The sequence below is a fragment of the Rasamsonia byssochlamydoides genome (genome assembly GCF_041956645.1).
Source record: "Rasamsonia byssochlamydoides strain NRRL 3658 unplaced genomic scaffold VTN77scaffold_4, whole genome shotgun sequence".
Classification (NCBI taxonomy): Eukaryota; Fungi; Ascomycota; class Eurotiomycetes; order Eurotiales; family Trichocomaceae; genus Rasamsonia; species Rasamsonia byssochlamydoides.
This window is the reverse complement of record NW_027192387.1, coordinates 202710-214840: the sequence shown is the minus strand read 5'-3', so window position 1 is coordinate 214840 and position 12131 is coordinate 202710. Positions and strand designations below refer to the sequence as shown.

General features: G+C 43.1%; 2 protein-coding genes across 2 annotated transcripts; both read left to right on the top strand.

Moving 5' to 3' along the window:
* Positions 1 to 283: 283 nt before the first annotated feature.
* On the top strand, positions 284 to 1293 carry VTN77DRAFT_5420 (uncharacterized protein; the record flags this gene model as incomplete). Its single annotated transcript, XM_069421588.1, has 3 exons — positions 284 to 382; positions 720 to 1034; positions 1144 to 1293. 3 exons carry the CDS (start codon positions 284 to 286, stop codon positions 1291 to 1293), a joined length of 564 nt encoding a protein of 187 aa, XP_069281575.1.
* Positions 1294 to 6245: 4952 nt separating this feature from the next.
* Positions 6246 to 7469, top strand: VTN77DRAFT_5419 (uncharacterized protein; the record flags this gene model as incomplete). The annotated part of the gene is made up of 7 exons (XM_069421586.1): positions 6246 to 6435; positions 6492 to 6514; positions 6577 to 6614; positions 6673 to 6813; positions 6875 to 7124; positions 7189 to 7358; positions 7439 to 7469. The coding sequence occupies 7 exons, from the start codon at positions 6246 to 6248 to the stop codon at positions 7467 to 7469; spliced, it is 843 nt and encodes a 280-aa protein (XP_069281574.1).
* Positions 7470 to 12131: the final 4662 nt, after the last annotated feature.

Here is a 12131-nt window from a genome sequence, read left to right as displayed (position 1 = left end):
TTTACTCCATACATGTATCAGGTTCCAGTACGTTACTGTCGATTCATTATGTAAGCATGACCAAAACGGGTTTAAGCCACCGCCACAATCAACAAAAGAAAAGGCTCACGGAGAAAATAATCTGCAACATCTCTACCTCCAACACAACACTCCGCCGCTCGACTCGGTAGCAGAATCGAGCTGGCTGTCTACATACCCTTGAGGATAAAACAGAAGCAATGGTCAGGTCTGTTTGAGTCAAGAGCTTACTTGCTTTGTTTTATTGAATTTAACAGCGGAAAATATGTCCGCACCACCTATCGTCAAGGCCACATTGCAGGCCGCTCTCATCAATGCGAGCTCAAATGTAGTGGCGCAGGCAATTACCGCTTATAAGGCACAGGTATGTAGAATCAGACTTTCTTTTACATTCTCCTCCTATTTTCTTTTTCCCCCTTGGGCCACATGATGAGCGGTTTTTTTCATGGTATGTGGTATTCATGAGGAGAGGGATCTTCCCTCCCGCATTGATTACAAAATTTGCACCCCATAGCTGAATGGCTCAACAAGCAAATAAACTGGCAAAACATGGCGCTTCATTTTGGCAAATACTCTTCTTTGTGCGAAAATATTAACTGTGTAAAGATGAATGCGTTGACTGACTGAGCGACGTCGTCTTGCCTGGGATTCCGCTTGCGGACAGCGGCTTCCAGGCTCTTGTCGATCGAATGAATATATAGAAACCATTTCGACTCGATTTCACATCCCTGGTGCAGTTCACTGCCTGTGCCGTGATCATGACCCCATTCACCTATCTGTGGATAAACAATCTCGAGTCGACCTTCCCTGCTTTCCGCGACGAAGACCCCCAGCCGAAGAAGACGGACGAGAAGAAAGACGGCAGAAAGAAGCAGAAATTGAATATCAAAAACACCATTGCCAAAGTGGTGCTCGACCAGACGGTGGGAGCGGCCTGGAATACGGTTTTGTTCCTGACCACGATGGGGATCCTGCGGGGGCAGGATTCGGGGGCTGTCGTGAACTCTATTCAGAATGTAAGTTAGAAACTTGTGTGCATATCTCCTTACGTCTTGGTTGTTGTATCTGTTTCAGCCTGAAGAATGTCTGCATACCCTTGAGAACGTTTCTGACGACTCCCTCTAGGACTTCTGGCCTATCATGATCGCGGGGTTCAAAATGTGGCCCCTAGTGTCGATCTTATGCTTCACTGTCGTTCCCGCCGATAAGCGGTTGCTCGTCGGGAGCCTGTTTGGCTTTGTCTGGGCCATCTATCTTAGTATCATGTCGAGCTAGCGGCATTTACCGGGTTGCATACTAAGGACAGTTACGAATGACTGACACGACTGACATGACTATCATGAATAGAATAATGTCATGAATAGAATGATCTGATCATGCATGCAAGATGACCGGCATTGACTATTCCTACTCCCGTCTTCGTCTTCCGTCTCCTGCCCTTGCAATTGCAATGACTTGAATGTCGACACTTAGTGTCCTACATTCTTGTCTTTAGCCTTGGTTTCTTTCTGCTCTCAGGCGTATAATTTGTCGATCCCTCTGGAACAGAGATCTCTGCTAATCAGCACGTGGCAGGAACGGGGCAGAGTGGGAACTTGACCTGACTCGAAGACTCACATGTCGACGGGAAGATATATTATCCGGAGTGTGTACTGTGTGATATGTGCATTTTTGATTTTTACCTACTGCATAGATCTGGATCCATTAGATCTTGACGATCTTGATAATGATAATGACGACGATGATGGATGAGCCAATGATACATTATGGACTTTCATGAAATACTTGGGCATACTTCATATCTACGTGTAGATCTGATCTGCTTCCCTTCCGTCAACCACCTGAGCAACGATCGGATGCATTCCTTCGGATCCTTCCAATCCACGTGTTTCTTACCTACTGTATACACATGGAGTCAGTCCTCGATGGACACTGTCTGTCCAATCCAGTCGAGTCTCATCTCATCCCATACTATCCAATCCAGTCTGATAGGATAGGATATGACACGATCATCTATTCAATCGAATTATAATGCAAGGATGATCAACTCGTTAAGGTCCCTGAACGCACACCCACACACACCCAGACACGCATACGCATGCACATGCAGTCATGCAGTCATGCACCTTCCTACGCTTATGCTGCTGCCGCTGCAGCATGTCTTGGTACTGTACTCTAGTCGATTCATACTACCCTTACTACCCTACTACCTATAACCGTACCTCTCCGTACTCCGTACTTCGTACAGACCATCCAGACCATATAGATCGTACAGTACAGTAAGTAGGTAATTAGGCTATTAGGCTAGGTATGCTGCAGCCTACATGCACGGCTATACCTACTATACAGTAGGTAACTTACCTAGACCCAAGGAGAAAAAGGGGGGAAAAAAAAGTCATTCAATCCTTCCCGGTTCGTTTGACATCGGAGGGTTATGTATGACCAATAAATAACACCTGCCTAATAGCTAATAGCTAATAACTAATAACTAATGCTAATACTCTGGCCACCCTGACAAAGGCGATTCTCCCTAGTCACCCTGTGAAAGGCTTCCTCAGGGGAAGCCATGGTAGACAAAGACAGGAATTTACGATAGCCATGGAGGTCCTTCACATCTACCTATTCCTCTAAAGCAACGTCATGAATTGATAGTCCTGAGGAAGGCTTCCTCAGGACCTGCCTTTAGTAAGAATGCATAAATTAAAACACTGCAGAAAGATTCCAAATTCAAAGCGGCACAATTTTGTCGTCCTCATTCAGATACTCTTTAACAATAATATCACCCCAGAATTTCTCCGGGATATTTTCTCCCGAAGACGTCGCCGAGCTTCCTCTGATCGAGGTGTAGGAGATCCCAAGGCCTTCAGATCAACACTGGTGCGGATATGCAGACCAGAAGGATGTTCCGTGGGCGATGTCAAACTCGAATTCCAACTCTGAATACTCTAGAGTGCAGTCCCGTAAGCGTCGAGGGTTGGAGGCTCGTTGGGGCATTAAAAGCATCGATTCATCGACATCGCCCAGGGCTGCTGCGGCAGCTTGAATGGCAGCTCTCCAAGTGGCGTGGGCAGGGAGGGTGACGGAAAGTTCATTATGGCGCTGATTCATTGACGCGGCAACCTGACGGAGTACTTCCCTGGGATGCAGGCTCCTCGTTTCGTTACTATCCATTGTTGACCTGGTAGATAAGAAGATCAGTTAGTTAGGAGGTAACGAGGGCCTCCTTCTAGAGCCGCAGTAAAGTGAGGCAACCTCCTGTTTCTGTTGATGATCCTGCTGTTCCTTGTTGAGTAGCAGCTGCCTACCAACCTCAGCAGCAGCGAGGTGAGCACGCTTCCTCTGGACTGCAGCTGCCGCTGCACCATGCAAAGACTGGTGTCGCTTGGTACTGGCCATAATAAAAGTGGAGTCAGGTCTTGTTCCAACAAACTTCAAAAGATACAGACGTAGACGTGATTGTCACAGGGAGTGAAAGGACAGGATATAGGCAGTTTCGTACCTTTAGTTACAGATGACCTTTGGTTCTTCTTGAAAGAGAAGTCGCAACTATCCAGATCCAATGCGGCAAGTTGTGAATACGTTGAAGCTCTTCCTGGAAGGACCTGCAAAAGACTACTATAAGCTACTGCCTAGGCTGACCTCATAGACGATCATCGACAGAACCCAGTCTTTCCGGTCCTCGGACCTCATGTACTGCGTACCTTGGTCTGTCTGCAACACGTTCCCCATTGAAGGCGAGTCTGAAGGTACTACCCGAAACCGATAGCAACGCTAAACCTGATCAGGTATATATTCTTCATCAAAAGTATTACCTTAATAATGGCATTCTCTATGTAATAAACATACTACCATTGATTCTTAATACTCCGTGAATACTCTTCCCTTATATATAATATTTCAGGAGAATACAACCCATATATGGTTGAGTTTGCTTGCAACTTACATACTTGAAGGAAGATTTCTGCTGGTCCCTATTAAAGACTAAGCACCTCTGTTTGTTGCCTTGAACTAATTATGGATAGTAGGGAGATATGATTTCTAGGGAGATTGCTGGTTAGAACGAGCCAGGCATGGGTGGATGGCATAATGCATGATGAGTATAGGCAGAGGATGGGGCTTTAGGATGAATAGAAAGAAATGCATATGGCAGGAATAGGTGAACGCCTTAGGCCAGATTTTGCAGCAGACAAATCTAGTAAGGATTAACCAGCAATAGTTGTATGGTCATGGCTAAGCAACCCCATGGCGAAGCGTCCCTTTATGGCGTAGAAACCCTCATGGTCGGCCATATTTTGTTCAGGCTTGTGAGATGCCATGTGGTTAACATGCCCATGTGGTTGACTATACTACGTGGTTGGCCAGATTTGTTCAAAACTGTGGTCTACCATATGGTTGGTTATTCCCTGTAATTTAGTGTCCCCCATGGGTTAGCTACCTTTCATAAAATTACACCTACTATATTGTTTATAAATCCTCAGGTTTAACCATTTTTTGTAGTTCAGACTCCCCTAAGTTGGACATGTTTTTATTAAAACTGTGGTCTACCTTATGTTTAGCAGACCTATGCAGTTAACTGCCCCCCATAGTTAGCCCAAACATATAAAATATGTTCTACCACACAGTTAGATAGCCCTTGTAGTTCATGGAATATATGACATCATCTTCTTAAAGCTCTGTAGGTCCCTCCTATTGTCAAAAAAAAAATGCAGACTTATCTCTTGTTAGGTTCTTCCTGCAGGCTCTATGCTGCAGTAGAATGGAACTATAATTACAATAGGTTGGACACTTTTAAGTACCTACCGCCGACCATGGGTGAGATGCACTAGAAGCTTCATTTAGAAGGGCAATCTGCTGGTGCCAAAAGGGGCCCGTTGAGATGAAATAATTTAATTCCGGAGTGGGGCGATCCTTAGTTATCCACTCCGTACTTAGTCAAATAAAAGTTACAGCCTCAGATCCTTAAATGATGTCCATCTTCTATCGGAATTGTCCCAAGTCATCCTCTAGTTGTCCTTAACTCTGCCAAATTGCTGTGATACAGAGCATTCCCACTCCCATGAAACTCTTATTATTTTCTTCCTACGACTCGCCCCCTTTGCTTTCATATCAACCAATTAGTCATGATCCTGAAATTCTTATGCTAAATGGATGAGCTAACATGTTCGACAGTGGTGAAGTGCCTAAATATAGAGCCCAGAGCAATAAATTTTATTAGTTGGGCACTTTTATTTTCCTCCTGCACCTGTTTGGCTCTTGACGCCTCTATTTTCCAAGTCATCGCATCACTTGATGTACTTGTAAAATGCATTTTCTGACTCTATCTCCATTGGATTTCTTGCGTTATTAGTCATCGTCCTAAAAAATCATCCGATAAAGTGAGGCAATACATATAATGGAGGTGAAGTTCCGAATAGAAGCCCAAGGCAATAACTATAGTAGAGTCAGGAGGGGGTAGAGATTTATGCTCAATGATTACAGTACGACTACAAATATTGCCCTCTAATAGCTAAACTCATCATCCAAATACACATCTACGGCTCATTCTTGAGATAGGATTGTGGTCTTACTGATATAGAGAAATTATTGGTTTACAACATGCAGCTCGAACATTGGTAGTACAGAGTTTCTTCCTGATGGGGAGAGACGCATTTTAAGTCCTGCACTTCACCCTCAGGGTGCAGGACTAGCAGAAAGGGATGGGTAGATCAGTTGTGGGTATTACGCTCTTGTTCTTGGTGATGTCTGCATGTGGCATAACAGCTGCAAGCTAAGCCACGGTTTGGGGAAGTCCAACTGGGCATTAGTTACAATTACCCTTTTTTAACGCGTATGTGTCTAAGGTTTGCTCTTTGCCAAATGGAACTCTAGGGGAATCCCAGACGAACCTGTTTGTGGCAGAACCCTCGGCCGGTGGCAGCGGCCACATCGAACCCGTCTTGGAAGTCGACAGTCAGGCACGCATCATCTTACCTCCCCAGCTGTTTTAACGTTGTGAGCAGAGATACTAACGTCCCGTCTACAGGCTACAGACAATGATTCGACCTACGGACAGGAACTGTAAACCGTGACCCCCTGATATTATTCGCCGTAAATTCAGACCCACTGATTACTGGCAGATCCACGTATTCTGCGTCGCTGACATCTTCGGTCCTCGATTACCGACAAGACAATGGCAGACGGTACCACGGGTATCGGGATGGCCGTGAGTCGCTTCACCAGTTGCTAGCATGGGTGTCATAAATGATGAGCCAGGCTACATGTTACCCAACGATGATACCGAACGCGATCGTCTGGATATGGTCCATGAGATGTTCCTAGTCACCACCGACAGGAAACTCTTTCTTGCGCCAATTGGGCCCTCGCCGCAGCGGGTGCTGGACCTGTGTACGGGGACCGGAATATGGGCCATCCAGTTTGGTGCGTGCTCGAACTTGCCAGAAAGGAGTTGACCATATGAATTCACACGACTACAGGCGATGAATTCCCTTCTGCAGAGGTAGGCTAGTTGCCTTACGACTTCTATATCAAAGAACGCAGTTAAATAAATTCCGTGCCCAGGTTATTGGTAACGATCTGAGCCCTTCTCAGCCGACCCTGTAAGTCATCCGTTTGTGTTATTCGAGTCGAAACAAATTCTGACCCAAGATATGTCAGTGTCCCGCCAAACGAGAAATTCATCGTCAATGACGTCGAGGAAGACTGGGGATACGAGAACAATCCATTCGACTTTGTCCATGCCCGGGGGTTGATCTTCTCGATCAGGGATATGCAGAGACTGATCCAGCAAGCCTACAAGTGAAGTCACCGGCAGCAATGCATCTCTGGCAAGATTTTAGAGAACTAACTGATTGATCAGCTGCGCCAAACCCGGCGGCTGGGTCGAATTCCAGGACTGGGATCCCATGATCTACTCCGAAGACGGATCCACCAAAGGCACCTCCATCGAGAAGTATTACGTCCACACCTTGGCGGCCTATGAGAAGGCCGGGTACTGTGCCCGAGTCGGCCCGGGCCTCGAAGAGTGGTTCCGTCAGGCCGGCTTTGTCGATATCAAAGTGACCAAATATCGCGTTCCGATGGGTGTCTGGCCTAAAGACAAATACTACGTGGGTTAACTTTATATATATATAAATACATGTGAAATAGAAAGTTATGCTAATTGATCATTAGAAAACCCTCGGAACTTGGAACCTCCTGCAGGTCGAGGAGGCCGGTTTCGAGGCGATGGCCATGGTCGTGTTGACCCGTCACGAAAATTGGTCTGCGGATGAAGTGCGCCTCCTGGCCGCAAAGACATTGAGTGATGCGAAGAATCGTGCGATTCATGGGCTTTTTGATTTGTGAGTGCCCTTGTCTCCATGTACCAGCCCTCTGGTCATGTACACTGTACCATTCTAGAGATGTATCTGACTCGGATCAGTTATATTGTTTACGGCCGGAAGCCCGAGTAGGAAGGAATGAAGGAATCTAGGGAGATGTCATTTTCGAAACACGCAAGCTTTACACCACTTTGGACATGATATTTCCAATGCACTATCATATCTATCTCATAAATCATGACGTTGTCCATTGCAAATCACTACCATGTACATACACATCACTCCTCTCCCTGTTTGTCTCTAGCAAATCCTCTAGACAAATAACGACCACGTTGCCCGTCGCGTTGGTGTCCTCTATCCGGTAGACGTATGACTGTGAGATATAACATAAACAATATTGATAACTATGTCCTGGATATTTGTGAAGATGGGACACTATAATACGATGAACAAGTGTAGGGATATATACTCGCGTCATCTTGCCAAATTTCCGACTGAAAAGCAGCCAGGACTTCCTTTTATCGCGTGGAAAGTGGCGTCAATTGACACTGAAAAGGGTGTCATTTTCCCCTGAGTTACAGACTATAGAGGTATCCCGGACCTTCTTCCTTTTCTTCCCTTTTCTCGGCACCAGGGATTGTCACCGCAAACCCCCTCCCTATATTTGGTAGATTTCTACCACCTTCCTTTGTTACATGTAGCTGCAGGCTTTATAGCCAGATCATAAGCTCCGAGAATGCTGACATACTATTTTAGACATTTTCTTTATATATTGTCATCGAAGCAAATCTAATATTACTATTATTATTGTCCCGACTTGCAGCTTGCTTGCTTCTTCTACAGAAATAATTCTAGGGAGGCTTGACAACGTAGGTAAGACTTCTTAAGAGGTTATCACAGTTGAGCTTGTTGATTATATACAATGAAATTACTGGCCAAAGTGCTTTACTGTTCGATAGAACAACCACGCTGTGCTTCTTGGAGAAGGGAGGGAGGGCCATTCTTAGCTTAGTATATATCTTCCACTCCTAGTATTTTGACTGATGAGAAGGCATATCCCTGCTAGAACAGCACATGTTTATGTTGCTAGCCTCGTTCTTCACGACCAGCACGTGTTTGGGTCTTCGAGAGTGTCTAGTCCATGCCCTACATGCACTGATCCTAGAAAGACTATGCTGATGTCCTAGTGCAGAAGAAGATTTATAATATAAATAGGCAACACAGGGACGAGGTGGAGATAAGGTGCGTTAGAACCAAAGATGGCAGTCGATAATGAACGCTTTCAGGGAGATATGTGTCGTGGAGAGTTGGAGATGAGCCTTAGCATAGGGATACTATATTAAATTAATATAAGACTATTTTGCCAGAAATGTACTATTAGTTATAAAGCCCAGAATTAATACTAGTTATATTACTAATATAGGAAAAAAAAATCAGAATAATAGCAATAATGCTAATGAGAAGATGGTATATCTATAATATTTATTAGTGGCAGAACAAATAGATCCTATAGGTAACTTAGCTCTTTTCCCACCAAAATCATGTGTGATCCTTGCTTCAAAGTGTTTGGTGATACATATAACATGACAAATAACTTACACAACACAGATATACTCGAAATTATTGGCAAGAAATAATTTCAATCTCTTTGTCCATCATATTGTAGTATGGTTGCTATATTATTTCTACCTCATATAATATAGAACCAAGCGCTAATATTTTGGATTGAATTGAAGGTTTTGTAACTGCTATATTTGAGTACTCTAAATATATACTAGGATATATGAATAGTAAAGACCTATTAATCACAGGACCAGCAAAATCAGCTAATTTCACATTCTCAACCCAGTCTAGCAGCATATTGTGCGGACCGATGTCAACTTGAAACACTCTATGTGAATAGACATGCTGCAGCGCTAGTGCAATCTGGCAACCCCAGCAAAGGACATCTTGTTTCTACAGCTATTATCCTTCATTTAAAGACACTTATAGAGTTAAAGACACTTATAGAGAGGGTATTAGAGATGTTCAAGAACAATCATATCCTTATGTATATAAAGGAGTTTTGTGATGTAAGGATGAGAGCCTAAACATTCGTAGATAGCGCGTTCGATTGTTGTCTCCTGTCACTGGAGTCTTGATTACGGCCGACTCCGAAACTTCATACACGATTCTAAAAATGCCGTAGGGCAGATCATATATACTACCTTGAATAGAAGGGTTAGAATCTATTACAATAATGATCTTTAGAGTTCCATTCAAGATAGAATGCAGAAATGACCAAGGGCCTAAGGAAGTATTATAATTAGCAGATCAGCAATGCCATAAACTTGCTGACCTTATAAAGTAGAGAGAAGGAGCAGAAACTTTGATAGAGGATGAAAATAACTATATGTAGAGCACATTGCTATAATCGATCAATCAGTCAATCATTATCACAATATCTGGAGATTAGAGCTTGAAGGTCAACTTCAATAGTTTCCAGAGTAGTAATACTCCTGTCATGCCCGCAAAAAGTACATCCTGCCACGCTTGGAGAACTGGCACTGGAAATAGGTATTAAGTTATCTAATCAACATGGTGAGCATCCTTCTTCGATATGGTCTGCAAGGGACTGTACCGAGGACTTTGTGGAAGAATGGAAAGTGATCCTAATATTCTTTAAGCTTTATTCTCCATCTCTAGCGGAAGAGCGGATAATGACACCAGGTGTCAGGAGAAGTCTCCATGCTTCTCAAGGATGTTGTTACTTGATGGTTGCCGTCTCTTATTTAGGTGGCAGACATTAACAAGACAATAGTCCACTGGTCTTACAGACATCTGGCACAAGTACCTTGACTAGACCATAACAGTAAATCCTCATAAACCTTATCAGGGAACATACATTTTAAGACATAACAGCAAGACAAATGATGTTCCTTGCATGATATCTTGCTCCATATTGTTCTGCCGTCAACATCGTGTTCCTACCTGCGTCAACTTCAAAGCAGTATTTTTAGCACTTCATACTATAATCATACCTTTCCCATGTATTCCAGTCCAAGATCTTGGATTTGTTGTTGCAGTAGTATCCTCTGCAATTAACTTGCCGCTCTCGAAAGTGGGTGCATTAGTTAAAACGCTTTCTATAGAGTTGTATAAAGGGGTTAAAACAGGGATAATAGAGGCCGAAAAGAGCCTCTCTGAAGCGGAAACTGGGCTTCCAGATAAATATCTCTGATAGACACCCACTTTAAAGTGGTCGTGATAAATATGAAACAAAGTAGTTTTCATATCTTTGAAATCACCGCAAAGTTCGTTCAAATCTCAAGAGGCAGGCATAGACTCCAGAAACAATACTTCTCACTCTTTAGAGCCCTAGACAGAATATTGCGAACCTGATTCCTCACAACAGCTTATTAATAGGCATAGAAAGATATATAAACCTACCACGCAGTCATTTCAAACTTACTAAGGAGCACATTAACGACCAGATTGCTCTTATTGAGGCAATACTCTTTGTTGCTCTCCAAAAGGACAATGGTAAAAATACCCGCCCGACAAGTAGACCATTTGAAGTGAATTTACCAAGAAAATGAGATGTATATCCGGCCAGTAGTGAAGGCTCTAAGACATCGCTGCATGGACCGCACCCAAAAATGCCTCCTTGGAAATAATCGAAAAGGAGGTAGGAAGCCTAAGACGAGGGCTTGAAGATAGAACGCCATTGAGTAGCTTATTATCATTTTCAATATTCTCTGAGGGTAAGATAAAGGCAGCAAAGCTCTTTCCCAGTGAGGATATACTTGGCACAACAATGTAAGCAAGCTGGACTATTAACTCTTTACCAGGTACGTTGTATAGGAGAGTAAATTCCTTCGGATCCTTCCTATAAGTTTGTCAGTATCTACTCTAGGAGTCTAAAGCAAACAAGTACCTAAAACAAATAAAGGAGATAGAAACTAGTCGACCACCATGTTTTTTTTTGGCACAAAAATCAGCCTGTTTTCTCATTTTCTTCATCTTTTCTAATCATGAGAAACAGCTCTACTTACTAGGAGTTCTAGTGTTCTAGTCAAATTCTCGTCATCTTATTGTTTCTCTCGACATAACTAGGTAACCAGTCCTAAGGAAAAGTAGAAAAGAGTCCTTTAATCCTTCCGGTTCTGGCCCCTATGATTATATATTAATCGATAACAGTGGAGTATGTACTGTACATACATAGGTAGGAGGTTACCAGCAGTGACCCCCACTGTAAACTTTGGTTAGGTACCTGCGTGCTGCAGCCTGTATGTAGTACTACTCTAGTCTTGTAGTACTGTAGACTGCATCAACAATTAATAGATAAAAGCTTCATTCTGTGGAACTTGTAGAAAATGGTCAGGAGACAAGACTATCAAAATTAAAATTAATGGCGATGACGATCCTACTTACTGTATAGAGTCCATAAGTTTAAGTTAAGTGTCCCCCTGATATCACTTCTACCTAATTACCCAGTTAGGTATGTACTGTACAGTAGCTATGCTGCTATACTAACCACTGATCAGGTACAGCCAAAGGACTAATCATACACAAAACAAATAACAATTTAACTGTTTAACTTTGGATAGGTGTTGTTATCTACATAATCACCAATGATCAATCCTTAGAATAGTGGCAAAGCCTGTTATCACTATCACTGTCAGTCACTATTTCGACTACTGATACAGAGTCATGTTACATAGATGAGTAGATTATACAGAATTGATATCGAGGGAAATTCGACAAATTTGCTTTTATTTTTATTTTTATTTTTTTATTTGTTTTATTTTTTAT